The following is a 17481-nucleotide window of genomic DNA, read 5'->3' on the forward strand; positions in this document are numbered from 1 at the left end:
CATTTGTTGCACAAAATAATTTTCAGATGATGAGATTTAAGTTTAGTTTTAAAAGTTTAAAACTACACTTTTAAACTCGCATGTGAAAAAAGCCGCAAACAAATGCACAATTTTACATCCATGCTTCTTTGAAAAGCAGAAGTAGAGCCTCCTGCACAGTCAACAAGAGTGCACCAAGCACTTGTCTCTTCCAGCCATTGTACACTATAAAATCAGCAAATTAAACATCCTGGAGTTCTGTTGCTGTTGCTAGGTAACAGGCCCACTCCATCATAGAACCACCGCCATACTTAAAAGTGAGCGTGAGATTCTTCTCCACATATTTATTATTTTACACTGAACCAATCACACATGTGACTTGTTTTTCTTTGTTTTTACTTAAAGTCACAGCAAAAGGATGGAAGACAACTACAAATAAAATATATAAATGTATGAATTTACCACATTTTCTATGCTAGCAAGTAGAGCTTCTGCAGTACCTTCACAAAGTGAATATAAACAAAGACGAACCCAAGATTTTAAAGAAAAAAATATAAATAAAATTAGATTTAAGCTATTTAACATCTCAAGTAGTAGTTGTTCTTAAATAGGACATGGACCCAAAAGTCATGCAGATATAAATTGTGATACATCCTGGGCATTAACGGCAGCAGGCATCTTTTTAAGATCCCAGTGTACACAGGCTGTTTGCAGATGCCGGGTTGTTCCTCTTTAGTGATGACTTCCTAAATGCTCTTTCTATGAGGCCGATTATCCTCATCGTGCCAGCAGCTTGGCACCATTCCTCAGTGTGTACAGAACTTCCTCTTTAGATAATTAATTCATATTTGCCTTTTTGGATGAGGTGGCAGTTCCTGGAGGAAGAGAGGTTCTGCCTAGGCCTGTCACAAAAACAAATTTTACTCTGTGATAAATTACGCCAGGAATTATTGTGATCAACAATAATATTGTTTTTGAAACTATTTTCAACTAATATGTTGATAATGACATAATAATGCAAGTTTATTTTCTCAAAGATCAATGAATTTTGTACAGAATTGTAAGATGTTTTGAATATCCTATATAAAATACAACAAACACTAAAGAAAACAGAAATAAAACACACACACAACCAAAGGCATAAATAAAATGGATTTTGATAACTCTGTTAAAAAATATTACTAGAATCAAAATGTTCAAGCTCATTTTAACTTATGTAATTCATTATTTATTGCGTTGGTTTCAGAATCACCAGAGTTTGCTTCCAGGTTTTACACTTTGTACAATTAATGAACTCCAAAATACTGAATTTTTAAGTAAAATATCGACTGTGTGTTTATAGTCTGAGTCCTTGTTGGTTGCTGCTGTATGTTCTGCCCACAGGCGGCGCTCTCCACATCCACAGTTCATCGCTGGTCGGCGCCGAATGGCTGGTGAAAAACGTCACCTACAGACCTCACTGCTACATCTGCTTCACGTGGGACAACTCGGTCCGCTTCCTGTTCTCCAATCAGCAGCCCTTCCCTCGGTGGGACTGTTTCTACTGGCAGCTGCTGGAGTCGCTAAGAGCCAGGATAGAGGACAATGCAGGATTTGACAGCAGGTTAGCAGAGATTTAAGGTGTTTTCACTCCGGATGCATTTGCTACATTTTCAGCTGGTGCGGTTTGCTTTCACGCTGCATTGTCAGTTCAAACTCTTTGAAAAGCCTGTTCCCCTCCTTGCCTGTGGTGGCACTGCACCAAAAACCTCTGACGAAAACACTGCGCACAACCTCCTTCTTCACAAAATGGAGTGGTGTCAGATTTTACTGGCTGTAAGATTTTTCTTTTGTCATTTGTAAAAGACCATGAGCCATTTCTACCGCTAGACTCACGTTGGTTTGGTTGTATTTACCCAGAATGCTGTGCACTGTAGTCCACTTCCTGGTTTTGGATTGGTCTTTGATCTGTTTATTGTTCACATATGCAGTCAAGCCTCGCCAGAGTTCACTTCAGTCAAACTAAGACCGAGGTTTTTAGGTGGACCACAGTTCACCATTTTATGACTCATTTTCATTTTGGGCCTCTTCAAGACTCAATGTCCTCATTGGGAGTCTTGAGGACATTCGTCAAGACCATGAATATCCCCAAAGGGCTGGTTTGGGCGGTTGTACCTATTAACAAACTGTTCTAATGTTGTTTTCCCTGCATTCGATGAGTACAACTTAAACTGTAGCAGTTTTAAACATATTTTAACAATGATGTAATTTGATCTTATACAAACAAAAGCTGATTGGAATTGACTGATAAAATAATATTATCTTAAGGTAAAATTTTTGTGTCCCGCTAAAGTGTAGAGGGCCACATCAATGGACATGATGGGCCAGATCTGGCCCACGGGCCTGTAGTTTGATACTTGTTTTCTATCCAAACAAACTAGAGTTAAAAAGAGATGGTGAGATGGCAGAACAAAAAACTAACTCTGGTCTGCTTCAAATGCATATTTGAATGCCAAGTGAACCGGAGACCATTACAAAAGCAGGAAGTGGACTAAAGCGCAGGGCATTCTGGGTAAATACAACCAAAACAAACTTGTAAGTGTATCACTAGCTGTAGAAATGCGTCAGAAAAGACAAAAGAGAAATCCTACAACCGTTAAAATCTGATGCCAATCAGTTTTTGTTTACATTTTGTAAAGAAGGAAGTGGCGCTCTTGGTGCAGCGCCACCACAGGTGAGGAGGGGAACAGGTTTTTTTTGTTTAATTTAGTTTGACACAGTTCAGTGTAAAAGTGAACCGCAGCAGCTGAAAATGTAACTGTTGCAGTTTTCATCCCCAATCAAACCAGATCTACTGGACTGCAAAGTCTCACTGTTATCATCCTTAATGGTGGAAAATAATCAGAAATATTCCCCTCTGGGTGTTTTCCAGTTTAATCCAGCACCTCACCCTGTTTACTGAGAATCCAGATGGTGAATATCCAAACCAGGATGTTGTGTGGGAGAAGTTTGAGAAGGCCTTCATCGCCGCTGCGGGGTTGATCACCCACGCTCCTGTTCTCAGGGATTACATCTACCAGGGATTAGAGGAGCTTCACAGGGACAACATCATGTATCTGGAGCTGAGGAGCGGTCTGTCCAGGGTTCGTTTTCTTCCCACATGATCAGTTTGAGCTTCTAATAAAAAAACACTTCCAGTAGATACATTTTTCTTCTCTTCGTTTCAGACGTATGAACTTGATGGAACGATTCACGACAAGATCTGGACTCTGAAGATGTTCCAGGAAGTGACATCAAAGTTCAAACAAAATTATCCAGAGTTTTTTGGAGCCAGGATTATAATTTCAGTCCACAGGTATAACACGGCTAGATCAAACAGATTTATAGATAAAGCAAGAAAAAAAAAATCATGGCAGTTCAATAAAGTGGAAACCATGTGTCTCAATTTCCACACTTTGTTGTAAGAATTCATTTTATTTAACTAAAATTTAATTTATTTATCTCATGATTGAAGCAGAAATAGCAGCAAAGAGAAAGATGTCAGTGTCTGGCTGTTGGAGACGTTCTGGCTTCAGCAGCACTCAGACATTTAATTAGATGCTATGAAGACACATTTTACATAAATATGAAGCATATGGACTCAATTTTCTCCTTTTAACAAAACCAACTTTTTCCTATAGTTTTCTTTTGTTCTAATTTTTGCTTATTTGTATTCAAAAGTTAACCAATTTAATGCTAAAGGCACGATTGAGCCTTTTAAGTTTAAAGTTATAATTCATAATGATAAGATTTTTTGTGTCTGATTTATGTTCTTGCCATAGATAGGAATTTAAATATTTATATTTATTTATGTACTATTTTGTCTTGTTTCTTTTTTTTCTCAGCATTGTTTATTTTATCTTTTATTTTAATGTGTATGGAAAGGTTAAAAATTACCAAACACAAAAAAATAAAAATAGTGTAAAATAGAAGCATGCATTTAAACTATGGTTAAAAAAATAAAAATAAATAAGAAACAGAGAGGCAAATGTACAACATAATAATATCCTGCATTAAAAAAAGTATAATAAATAAATAAAAATAAGCAGCTGCAATAAATTAGGAGCACATTTGAAATAATGTAGTTGGTTGTTACAATATATTGTTAATAAATGTTTTGTTTTTAATATAAAAACCAAATTTGAAGAAATATTTTATGATTAATGTAAAGAAAATGCAGTGTGTTGTTCTCTAAATGCTACAAATGAATTGTTTGCTCCATAATAAATGATTTGTTTAAATAATAATTATTTTTGCATAATTGATCAGACTTAAGGCAAAAACAAATAGGAGCATTTTAGAGCTTCAAGGCTCTGGGATGTTTTTCCACTAAACTATAGATACATGGGTTTTTTTATTTAATCTTTTAAACATTTTACTTGATCGATTCTGTCTTATGATTTTAATATATTATGCTGGACTTTGTAAATTTATGTCTTGAAATATGCTGTACAGATATATTTTTAAAGACTTGCAATAAACAAAGAAGGACATGTATGACATTGTAAAGATATTCAGATTTATATAGTAGGTGTATATGTTTACAACATAAATATTCAATTCAACGTTATTATATGATTCAACTCTTAACCCAAATTAAGATGAAACTGTTGGCATATTCTTATAACAAATGTTATTCTTTTGGATATTGTTGTAAATTCACATGTTGGGCTCTATTTATGTATGTCAAAGACGTTTTGTGCTAAAGCTGAACTGCATCAGTTTTTGACTCCGTTCTACGGTTTCCTTCTTCAGGGCTCTGAGCGTGTCAGAGGTCAAAGCTGCTGTGACGGAGGCCATCCAGCTGAAGAAAGACTTCCCAGATGTTGTTGCAGGATTTGACATGGCAAGACTTTGTCTAGTTGTAAATTGTTTGACCATCCTGTATCAATTAGCCACTTCCTGTCATAATGTGATATATTTTGGTTTGTAGGTTGGCAGGGAGAATAGTGGGCAGACTCTTTGGTACTTCAGAGAAGCTCTTTCCCTGCCAGCTGAGCTGGGAGCATCACTGCCGTACTTCTTCCATGCAGGAGAGACGGGTCAGTAGATCTTAACCCTGTGTATGCGAATCCTTAAAAAGTCTTACATTGATGCACCTAAAATTAATGCCTTAAAACATTTTAAATTATTACAATGCAATTATTACATAATTTTCAATGCGGTAGTGTAGGCGTTATTTTTTGGTCGTTTTCGACATTATACTCTGTTGAAAACATGATGTCACACTATATCATTTTTTTCTAGATTTTTCACGTCATAGTATACTATGGTCTTTTTTTTGTTGACATTTTTGATATAGGAAGTATGTGTCATTTGGCCTAATTTTTGATGTAATACTATAGTATATGTCTTTTACTTGGACATTTTTGATGTAGTTTTTCGGATGTCATTTTTTGGACATTTTTGACATGTCATTTGGCCTAATTTTCAATGTCATAGTAGACTAATTTTTTGGGACATTATGGTATTTTGGATGTGACTTTTGGCCTCAATTTCGATATTTCTTTGGAAATTTTCGATATAGTATATATGTCATTTTTTTGGAGATTTTTGACATAGTATAGTATGTGTCATTTGGCCTCATTTTCGACATCATAGTATACTGTGTCATGTTTTTGAAATTTTTGACATCTTAGTATACTATGGCATTTTTTGGACATTTTCGACATCATATTAGTACAGTATGTAATTGGTCTCTCTAAACTCTCCTTAGGTGAGTGTGTGTGCATGGTTGTTTGTCCTGTATGTCTCTGTGTTGCGCTGCGACAGACTGGCGACCAGTCCAGGGTGAACCCCGCCACTCGCGCGGAACGTAGCTGGAGAGGAACCAGCAACCCTCCCGACCCCATTAGGCACAAGGGTGAACAGAAAATGGATGGATGGATGGATAGTATAGTATGTCATATCTTTTGCACATTTTCAACGTCATAGTATAGTATGTCGTTTTTTGCATATTTTCGACGTCATAGTATAGTATGTCATTTTTTGCACATTTTCGACGTCATGGTATAGTATGTCGTTTTTTTCGTCATTTTTGAGGTCATAGTATATAGTCTGTCATATTTTAGACATTTTCGACGTCATAGTATAGTATGTCGTTTTTCGTCGTTTTTGAGGTCATAGTATATAGTCTGTCATATTTTAGACATTTTCGACGTCATTGTATGTCGTTTTTCGTCATTTTCGACGTCATAGTATAGTATGTCGTTTTTTGCACATTTTCGACGTCATAGTATAGTATGTCGTTTTTTGCACATTTTCGACGTCATAGTATAGTATGTCATTTTTTTGCACATTTTCAACGTCATAGTATAGTATGTCGTTTTTTTGTATGTTTTCGACGTCATAGTATATAGTCTGTCATATTTTAGACATTTTCGACGTCATAGTATAGTATGTCGTTTTTTCATCATTTTCGACGTCATAATATAGTATGTCGTTTTTTCGTCATTTTCGGCGTCATAGTATAATATGTCGTTTCTTGCACATTTTCGACGTCATAGTATAGTATGTCGTTTTTTTCCACCTTTTCGACGTCATAGTATAGTATGTCGTTTTTTCGTCGTTTTTGAGGTCATAGTATATAGTCTGTCATATTTTAGACATTTTCGACGTCAGAGTATAGTATGTCATTTTTTCCACCTTTTCGACGTCATAGTATAGTATGTCGTTTTTTCGTCGTTTTTGAGGTCATAGTATATAGTCTGTCATATTTTAGACATTTTCGACGTCATAGTATAGTATGTCGTTTTTAGCCCATTTTCGACGTCCTAGTATAGTATGTCGTTTTTAGCCCATTTTCGACATCATAGTATAGTATGTCGTTTTTTGCACATTTTCGACGTCATAGTATAGTATGTCGTTTTTTCGTCGTTTTTGAGGTCATAGTGTATAGTCTGTCATTTTTTCCACCTTTTCGACGTCATAGTATAGTATGTCGTTTTTTCGTCGTTTTTGAGGTCATAGTGTATAGTCTGTCATTTTTTCCACCTTTTCGACGTCATAGTATAGTATGTCGTTTTTTGCACATTTTCGACGTCATAGTATAGTATGTCGTTTTTTCATCATTTTCGACGTCATGGTACAGTATGTCGTTTTTTGCCCATTTTCGACGTCATGGTATAGCATGTCGTTTTTTCATCATTTTCGACGCCATAGTATAGTATGTCGTTTTTTGCTCATTTTCGACACCATAGTATAGTATGTCGTTTTTTGCTCATTTTCGACGACATAGTATAGTATGTCGTTTTTTCATCATTTTCGACGACATAGTATAGTATGTCGTTTTTTCATCATTTTCGACGACATAGTATAGTATGTCGTTTTTTCATCATTTTCGACGCCATAGTATAGTATGTCGTTTTTTGCACATTTTCGACGTCATAGTATACTATGTCGTTTTTTGCACATTTTCGACGTCATAGTTTGGTATGTCGTTTTTTGCATATTTTCGACGTCATAGTATAGTATATCGTTTTTTCGTCATTTTTGAGGTCATAGTATATAGTCTGTCATATTTTAGACATTTTCGACGTCATAGTATATTATGTCGTTTTTTGCATATTTTCGACGTCATAGTATAGTATGTCGTTTTTTGCACATTTTCGACGTCATAGTATAGTATGTCGTTTTTTGCACATTTTCGACGTCATAGTATATTATGTCGTTTTTTGCATATTTTCGACGTCATAGTATAGTATATCGTTTTTTCGTCATTTTCGACGTCATAGTATAGTATGTCGTTTTTTCGTCATTTTCGACGTCATAGTATACTATGTCGTTTTTTGCATATTTTCGACGTCATAGTATAATATGTCGTTTTTTGCACATTTTCGACGTCAGAGTATAGTATGTCATTTTTTCCACCTTTTTGACGTCATAGTATAGTATGTCGTTTTTTCTTCGTTTTTGAGGTCATAGTATATACTCTGTCATATTTTAGACATTTTCGACGTCATAGTATGTCGTTTTTTTGCCCATTTTCGACGTCCTAGTATAGTATGTCGTTTTTAGCCCATTTTCGACGTCATAGTATAGTATGTCGTTTTTTTGCCCATTTTCGACGTCCTAGTATAGTATGTCGTTTTTTGCCCATTTTCGACGTCATAGTATAGTATGTCGTTTTTTCATCATTTTCGACGTCATGGTATAGTATGTCGTTTTTTGCACATTTTCGACGTCATATAGTATGTCGTTTTTTCATCATTTTCGACGTCATGGTATGTCGTTTTTTGCACATTTTCGACGTCATAGTATAGTATGTCGTTTTTTGCCCATTTTCGACGTCATAGTATATTATGTCGTTTTTTCGTCATTTTCGTCGTCATAGTATAGTATGTCGTTTTTTTCCACCTTTTCGACGTCATAGTATAGTATGTCATTTTTTCCACATTTTCGACGTCATAGTATAGTATGTCGTTTTTTGCATATTTTCGACGTCATAGTATAGTATATCGTTTTTTCGTCATTTTTGAGGTCATAGTATATAGTCTGTCATATTTTAGACATTTTCGACGTCATAGTACAGTATGTCGTTTTTTGCATATTTTCGACGTCAAAGTATACTATGTCGTTTTTTGCATATTTTCGACGTCATAGTATAATATGTCGTTTTTTGCACATTTTTGACGTCATAGTATATTATGTCGTTTTTTGCATATTTTCGACGTCATAGTATAGTATATCGTTTTTTCGTCATTTTCGACGTCATAGTATAGTATGTCGTTTTTTCATCATTTTCGACGTCATGGTATAGTATGTCGTTTTTTGCACATTTTCGACGTCATATAGTATGTCGTTTTTTCATCATTTTCGACGTCATGGTATGTCGTTTTTTGCACATTTTCGACGTCATGGTATGTCGTTTTTTGCACATTTTCGACGTCATAGTATAGTATGTCGTTTTTTCATCATTTTCGACGTCATAGTATAGTATGTCGTTTTTTGCATATTTTCCACGTCATGGTATATTATGTCGTTTTTTGCATATTTTCGACGTCATAGTATACTATGTCGTTTTTTGCACATTTTCGACGTCATAGTATGGTATGTCGTTTTTTGCATATTTTCGACGTCATAGTATAGTATATCGTTTTTTCGTCATTTTTGAGGTCATAGTATATAGTCTGTCATATTTTAGACATTTTCGACGTCATAGTATAGTATGTCGTTTTTTGCATATTTTCGACGTCATAGTATAGTATGTCGTTTTTTCCATATTTTCGACGTCATAGTATAGTATGTCGTTTTTTGCACATTTTCAACGCCATAGTATAGTATGTCGTTTTTTGCACATTTTCGACGTCGTAGTATAGTATATCGTTTTTTCGTCATTTTCGACGTCATAGTATAGTATGTCGTTTTTTCGTCATTTTCGACGTCATAGTATACTATGTCGTTTTTTGCATATTTTCGACGTCATAGTATAATATGTCGTTTTTTGCACATTTTCGACGTCATAGTATAGTATGTCGTTTTTTCGTCATTTTTGAGGTCATAGTATATAGTCTGTCATATTTTAGACATTTTCGACGTCATAGTATAGAATGTCGTTTTTTTGCCCATTTTCGACGTCCTAGTATAGTATGTCGTTTTTTGCCCATTTTCAATGTCATATAGTATGTCGTTTTTTCATCATTTTCGACGTCATGGTATGTCGTTTTTTGCACATTTTCGACGTCATATAGTATGTCGTTTTTTCATCATTTTCGACGTCATGGTATGTCGTTTTTTGCACATTTTCGACGTCATAGTATAGTATGTCGTTTTTTGCCCATTTTCGACGTCATAGTATAGTATGTCGTTTTTTCATCATTTTCGACGTCATGGTATAATATGTCGTTTTTTGCACATTTTCGACGTCATGGTATATTATGTCGTTTTTTCATCATTTTCGACGTCATAGTATATTATGTCGTTTTTTGCATATTTTCGACGTCATAGTATAGTATATCTTTTTTTCGTCATTTTCGACGTCATAGTATAGTATGTCGTTTTTTCGTCATTTTCGACGTCATAGTATACTATGTCGTTTTTTGCATATTTTCGACGTCATAGTATAATATGTCGTTTTTTGCACATTTTCGACGTCAGAGTATAGTATGTCATTTTTTCCACCTTTTTGACGTCATAGTATAGTATGTCGTTTTTTCTTCGTTTTTGAGGTCATAGTATATAGTCTGTCATATTTTAGACATTTTCGACGTCATAGTATGTCGTTTTTTTGCCCATTTTCGACGTCCTAGTATAGTATGTCGTTTTTTGCCCATTTTCGACGTCATAGTATAGTATGTCGTTTTTTTGCCCATTTTCGACGTCATAGTATAGTATGTCGTTTTTTGCCCATTTTCGACGTCATAGTATAGTATGTCGTTTTTTTGCCCATTTTCGACGTCATAGTATAGTATGTCGTTTTTTGCACATTTTCGACGTCATATAGTATGTCGTTTTTTCATCATTTTCGACGTCATGGTAAGTCGTTTTTTGCACATTTTCGACGTCATAGTATAGTATGTCGTTTTTTGCACATTTTCGACGTCATAGTATAGTATGTCGTTTTTTGCCCATTTTCGACGTCATAGTATAGTATGTCGTTTTTTGCACATTTTCGACGTCATAGTATAGTATGTCGTTTTTTCATCATTTTCGACGTCATAGTATATTATGTCGTTTTTTCATCATTTTCGACGTCATAGTATATTATGTCGTTTTTTGCATATTTTCCACGTCATAGTATAGTATGTCGTTTTTTTCCACCTTTTCGACGTCATAGTATATTATGTCGTTTTTTCGTCATTTTCGTCGTCATAGTATAGTATGTCGTTTTTTTCCACCTTTTCGACGTCATAGTATAGTATGTCATTTTTTCCACATTTTCGACGTCATAGTATAGTATGTCGTTTTTTGCATATTTTCGACGTCATAGTATAGTATATCGTTTTTTCGTCATTTTTGAGGTCATAGTATATAGTCTGTCATATTTTAGACATTTTCGACGTCATAGTAGAGTATGTCGTTTTTTGCATATTTTCGACGTCATAGTATAATATGTCGTTTTTTGCACATTTTTGACGTCATAGTATATTATGTCGTTTTTTGCATATTTTCGACGTCATAGTATAGTATATCGTTTTTTGCACATTTTCGACGTCATGGTATAGTATGTCGTTTTTTCATCATTTTCGACGTCATGGTATAGTATGTCGTTTTTTGCACATTTTCGACGTCATATAGTATGTCGTTTTTTCATCATTTTCGACGTCATGGTATGTCGTTTTTTCATCATTTTCGACGTCATGGTATGTCGTTTTTTGCACATTTTCGACGTCATAGTATAGTATGTCGTTTTTTCATCATTTTCGACATCATAGTATAGTATGTCGTTTTTTGCATATTTTCCACGTCATGGTATATTATGTCGTTTTTTGCATATTTTCGACGTCATAGTATACTATGTCGTTTTTACATTTTCCACGTCATAGTATAGTATGTCGTTTTTTTGCACATTTTCAACGTCATAGTATAGCATGTCGTTTTTTGGACATTTTCGATGTCATAGTATAGCATGTCATTTTTTTGCACATTTTCGACGTCATAGTATAGTATGTCGTTTTTTTTGCACATTTTCGACGTCATAGTATAGTATGTCGTTTTTTTGCATGTTTTCAACGTCATAGTATAGTATGTCGTTTTTTGCACATTTTCGACGTCATAGTATAGTATGTCGTTTTTTGCACATTTTCGACGTCATAGTATAGTATGTCGTTTTTTCGTCATTTTCGACGTCATAGTATAGTATGTCGTTTTTTCGTCATTTTCGACGTCATAGTATACTATGTCGTTTTTTGCACATTTTCGACGTCATAGTATAGTATGTCGTTTTTTCGTCATTATTGAGGTCATAGTATATAGTCTGTCATATTTTAGACATTTTCGACGTCATAGTAGAGTATGTCGTTTTTTGCATATTTTCGACGTCATAGTATAATATGTCGTTTTTTGCACATTTTTGACGTCATAGTATATTATGTCGTTTTTTGCATATTTTCGACGTCATAGTATAGTATATCGTTTTTTGCACATTTTCGACGTCATGGTATAGTATGTCGTTTTTTCATCATTTTCGACGTCATGGTATAGTATGTCGTTTTTTGCACATTTTCGACGTCATATAGTATGTCGTTTTTTCATCATTTTCGACGTCATGGTATGTCGTTTTTTCATCATTTTCGACGTCATGGTATGTCGTTTTTTGCACATTTTCGACGTCATAGTATAGTATGTCGTTTTTTCATCATTTTCGACATCATAGTATAGTATGTCGTTTTTTGCATATTTTCCACGTCATGGTATATTATGTCGTTTTTTGCATATTTTCGACGTCATAGTATACTATGTCGTTTTTTGCACATTTTCGACGTCATAGTATGGTATGTCGTTTTTTGCATATTTTCGACGTCATAGTATAGTATATCGTTTTTTCGTCATTTTTGAGGTCATAGTATATAGTCTGTCATATTTTAGACATTTTCGACGTCATAGTATAGTATGTCGTTTTTTGCATATTTTCGACGTCATAGTATAGTATGTCGTTTTTTGCATATTTTCGACGTCATAGTATAGTATGTCGTTTTTTTGCATATTTTCGACGTCATAGTATAGTATGTCGTTTTTTCGTCATTTTCGACGTCATAGTATAGTATGTCGTTTTTTCGTCATTTTCGACGTCATAGTATAATATGTCGTTTTTTGCACATTTTCGACGTCATAGTATAGTATGTCGTTTTTTCGTCATTTTTGAGGTCATAGTATATAGTCTGTCATATTTTAGACATTTTCGACGTCAGAGTATAGTATGTCATTTTTTCCACCTTTTCGACGTCATAGTATAGTATGTCGTTTTTTCTTCGTTTTTGAGGTCATAGTATATAGTCTGTCATATTTTAGACATTTTCGACGTCATAGTATGTCGTTTTTTTGCCCATTTTCGGCGTCCTAGTATAGTATGTTGTTTTTAGCCCATTTTCGACGTCATAGTATAGAATGTCGTTTTTTTGCCCATTTTCGACGTCCTAGTATAGTATGTCGTTTTTTGCCCATTTTCAATGTCATAGTATAGTATGTCGTTTTTACATCATTTTCGACGTCATGGTATAGTATGTCGTTTTTTGCACATTTTCGACGTCATATAGTATGTCGTTTTTTCATCATTTTCGACGTCATGGTATGTCGTTTTTTGCACATTTTCGACGTCATAGTATAGTATGTCGTTTTTTGCCCATTTTCGACGTCATAGTATAGTATGTCGTTTTTTCATCATTTTCGACGTCATGGTATAATATGTCGTTTTTTGCACATTTTCGACGTCATGGTATATTATGTCGTTTTTTCATCATTTTCGACGTCATAGTATATTATGTCGTTTTTTGCATATTTTCGACGTCATAGTATAGTATGTCGTTTTTTTCCACCTTTTCGACGTCATAGTATTGTATGTCGCTTTTTTGCCTATTTTCGACGCCATAGTATATTATGTCGTTTTTTCGTCATTTTCGACGTCATAGTATATTATGTCGTTTTTTGCATATTTTCGACGTCATAGTATAGTATGTCGTTTTTTCCACCTTTTCGACGTCATAGTATTGTATGTCGCTTTTTTGCCTATTTTCGACGCCATAGTATATTATGTCGTTTTTTCATCATTTTCGACGTCATAGTATATTATGTCGTTTTTTGCATATTTTCGACGTCATAGTATAGTATGTCGTTTTTTTCCACCTTTTCGACGTCATAGTATTGTATGTCGCTTTTTTGCCTATTTTCGACGCCATAGTATATTATGTCGTTTTTTCGTCATTTTCGACGTCATAGTATATTATGTCGTTTTTTCGTCATTTTCGACGTCATAGTATATTATGTCGTTTTTTGCATATTTTCGACGTCATAGTATAGTATGTCGTTTTTTCCACCTTTTCGACGTCATAGTATTGTATGTCGCTTTTTTGCCTATTTTCGACGCCATAGTATATTATGTCGTTTTTTCATCATTTTCGACGTCATAGTATATTATGTCGTTTTTTGCATATTTTCGACGTCATAGTATAGTATGTCGTTTTTTTCCACCTTTTCGACGTCATAGTATAGTATGTCATTTTTTCCACATTTTCGACGTCATAGTATAGTATGTCGTTTTTTGCATATTTTCGACGTCATAGTATAGTATATCGTTTTTTCGTCATTTTTGAGGTCATAGTATATAGTCTGTCATATTTTAGACATTTTCGACGTCATAGTATAGTATGTCGTTTTTTGCATATTTTCGACGTCATAGTATAATATGTCGTTTTTTGCACATTTTTGACGTCATAGTATATTATGTCGTTTTTTGCACATTTGCGACGTCATAGTATAGTATGTCGTTTTTTTCGTCATTTTTGAGGTCATAGTATATAGTCTGTCATATTTTAGACATTTTCGACGTCATAGTATAGTATGTCGTTTTTTGCCCATTTTCGACGTCATAGTATAGTATGTCGTTTTTTAATCATTTTCGACGTCATGGTATAGTATGTCGTTTTTTGCACGTTTTCGACGTCATAGTATAGTATGTCGTTTATTGCACATTTTCGACGTCAGAGTATAGTATGTCGTTTTTTGCCCATTTTCGACGTCATGTTATAGTATGTCGTTTTTTTCGTCATTTTGAGGTCATAGTATATAGTCTGTCATATTTTAGACATTTTCGACGTCATAGTATGTCGTTTTTTGCCCATTTTCGACGTCCTAGTATAGTATGTCGTTTTTTGCCCATTTTCGACGTCATAGTATAGTATGTCGTTTTTTCATCATTTTCGACGTCATGGTATAGTATGTCGTTTTTTGCACATTTTCGAAGTCATAGTATAGTATGTCGTTTTTTTCGACATTTTCGACGTCATAGTATTGTATGTCGTTTTTTTAGACATTTTTGACGTCAGTATAGTATGTCGTTTTTTTGCAGATTTTCGACATCATAGTATAGTATGTCGTTTTTTGCACATTTTCGACGTCATAGTATAGTATGTCGTTTTTTTCCACCTTTTCGACGTCATAGTATAGTATGTCGTTTTTTGCACATTTTCGACGTCAAAGTATAGTATGTCGTTTTTTCGTCGTTTTTGAGGTCATAGTATATAGTCTGTCATATTTTAGACATTTTCGACGTCATAGTATGTCGTTTTTTTGCCCATTTTCGACGTCCTAGTATAGTATGTCGTTTTTTGCCCATTTTCAACGTCATAGTATAGTATGTCGTTTTTTGCCCATTTTCGACGTCATAGTATAGTATGTCGTTTTTTGCACATTTTCGACGTCATAGTATAGTATGTCGTTTTTTGCACATTTTCGACGTCATAGTATAGTATGTCGTTTTTTGCACATTTTCGACGTCATAGTATAGTATGTCGTTTTTTGCACATTTTCGACGTCATAGTATAGTATGTCGTTTTTTGCACATTTTCGACGTCATAGTATAGTATGTCGTTTTTTCGTCGTTTTTGAGGTCATAGTATATAGTCTGTCATATTTTAGACATTTTCGACGTCATAGTATGTCGTTTTTTTGCCCATTTTCGACGTCATAGTATAGTATGTCGTTTTTTGCCCATTTTCGACGTCATAGTATAGTATGTCGTTTTTTCATCATTTTCGACGTCATGGTATAGTATGTCGTTTTTTGCACATTTTCGACGTCATATAGTATGTCGTTTTTTCATCATTTTCGACGTCATAGTATAGTATGTCGTTTTTTCGTCGTTTTTGAGGTCATAGTATATAGTCTGTCATATTTTAGACATTTTCGACGTCATAGTATGTCGTTTTTTTGCCCATTTTCGACGTCATAGTATAGTATGTCGTTTTTTCATCATTTTCGACGTCATAGTATAGTATGTCGTTTTTTCATCATTTTCGACGTCATGGTATAGTATGTCGTTTTTTGCACATTTTCGACGTCATATAGTATGTCGTTTTTTCATCATTTTCGACGTCATGGTATGTCGTTTTTTGCACATTTTCGACGTCATAGTATAGTATGTCGTTTTTTTCCACCTTTTCGACGTCATAGTATAGTATGTCGTTTTTTCGTCATTTTCGACGTCATGGTATAGTATGTCGTTTTTTGCACGTTTTCGACGTCATAGTATAGTATGTCGTTTTTTGCCCATTTTCGACGTCATAGTATAGTATGTCGTTTTTTCATCATTTTCGACGTCATGGTATAATATGTCGTTTTTTGCACATTTTCGACGTCATGGTATATTATGTCGTTTTTTCATCATTTTCGACGTCATAGTATATTATGTCGTTTTTTGCATATTTTCGACGTCATAGTATAGTATGTCGTTTTTTTCCACCTTTTCGACGTCATAGTATTGTATGTCGCTTTTTTGCCTATTTTCGACGCCATAGTATATTATGTCGTTTTTTCGTCATTTTCGACGTCATAGTATATTATGTCGTTTTTTGCATATTTTCGACGTCATAGTATAGTATGTCGTTTTTTTCCACCTTTTCGACGTCATAGTATTGTGTATGTCGCTTTTTGCCTATTTCGACGCCATAGTATATTATGTCGTTTTTTCATCATTTTCGACGTCATAGTATATTATGTCGTTTTTTGCATATTTTCGACGTCATAGTATAGTATGTCGTTTTTTTCCACCTTTTCGACGTCATAGTATAGTATGTCATTTTTTCCACATTTTCGACGTCATAGTATAGTATGTCGTTTTTTGCATATTTTCGACGTCATAGTATAGTATACTTTTTTCGCGTCATTTTGAGGTCATAGTATATAGTCTGTCATATTTTAGACATTTTCGACGTCATAGTATAGTATGTCGTTTTTTGCCCATTTTCGACGTCATAGTATAGTATGTCGTTTTTTAATCATTTTCGACGTCATGGTATAGTATGTCGTTTTTTGCACGTTTTCGACGTCATAGTATAGTATGTCGTTTATTGCACATTTTCGACGTCAGAGTATAGTATGTCGTTTTTTAATCATTTTCGACGTCATGGTATAGTATGTCGTTTTTTGCACGTTTTCGACGTCATAGTATAGTATGTCGTTTTTTTCGTCATTTTGAGGTCATAGTATATAGTCTGTCATATTTTAGACATTTTCGACGTCATAGTATGTCGTTTTTTGCCCATTTTCGACGTCATAGTATAGTATGTCGTTTTTTCATCATTTTCGACGTCATGGTATAGTATGTCGTTTTTTGCACATTTTCGACGTCATGGTATAGTATGTTGTTTTTTCATCATTTTCGACGTCATGGTATAGTATGTCGTTTTTTGCACATTTTTGACGTCATAGTATAGTATGTCGTTTCTTGCACATTTTCGACGTCATAGTATACTATGTCGTTTTTTGCACATTTTCGACGTCATAGTATAGTATGTCGTTTTTTTCCACCTTTTCGACGTCATAGTATAGTAT

The 17481-nt window shown here is 34.3% G+C and overlaps 1 protein-coding gene across 1 annotated transcript in view; it reads left to right on the forward strand.

Moving 5' to 3' along the window:
* ada2b (adenosine deaminase 2b) overlaps nt 1-17481 on the forward strand; it is an 80104-nt gene that overhangs the window by 2066 nt on the left and 60557 nt on the right. Inside the window, exons 3-7 of the mRNA XM_044107780.1 lie at nt 1363-1582; nt 2891-3101; nt 3186-3313; nt 4753-4843; nt 4931-5039. Coding sequence (XP_043963715.1) covers nt 1363-1582; nt 2891-3101; nt 3186-3313; nt 4753-4843; nt 4931-5039 — 759 coding nt within the window. The remainder of the gene's footprint in view (nt 1-1362; nt 1583-2890; nt 3102-3185; nt 3314-4752; nt 4844-4930; nt 5040-17481) is intronic.

The sequence above is a fragment of the Gambusia affinis genome, linkage group LG23, assembly GCF_019740435.1.
Source record: "Gambusia affinis linkage group LG23, SWU_Gaff_1.0, whole genome shotgun sequence".
Classification (NCBI taxonomy): Eukaryota; Metazoa; Chordata; class Actinopteri; order Cyprinodontiformes; family Poeciliidae; genus Gambusia; species Gambusia affinis.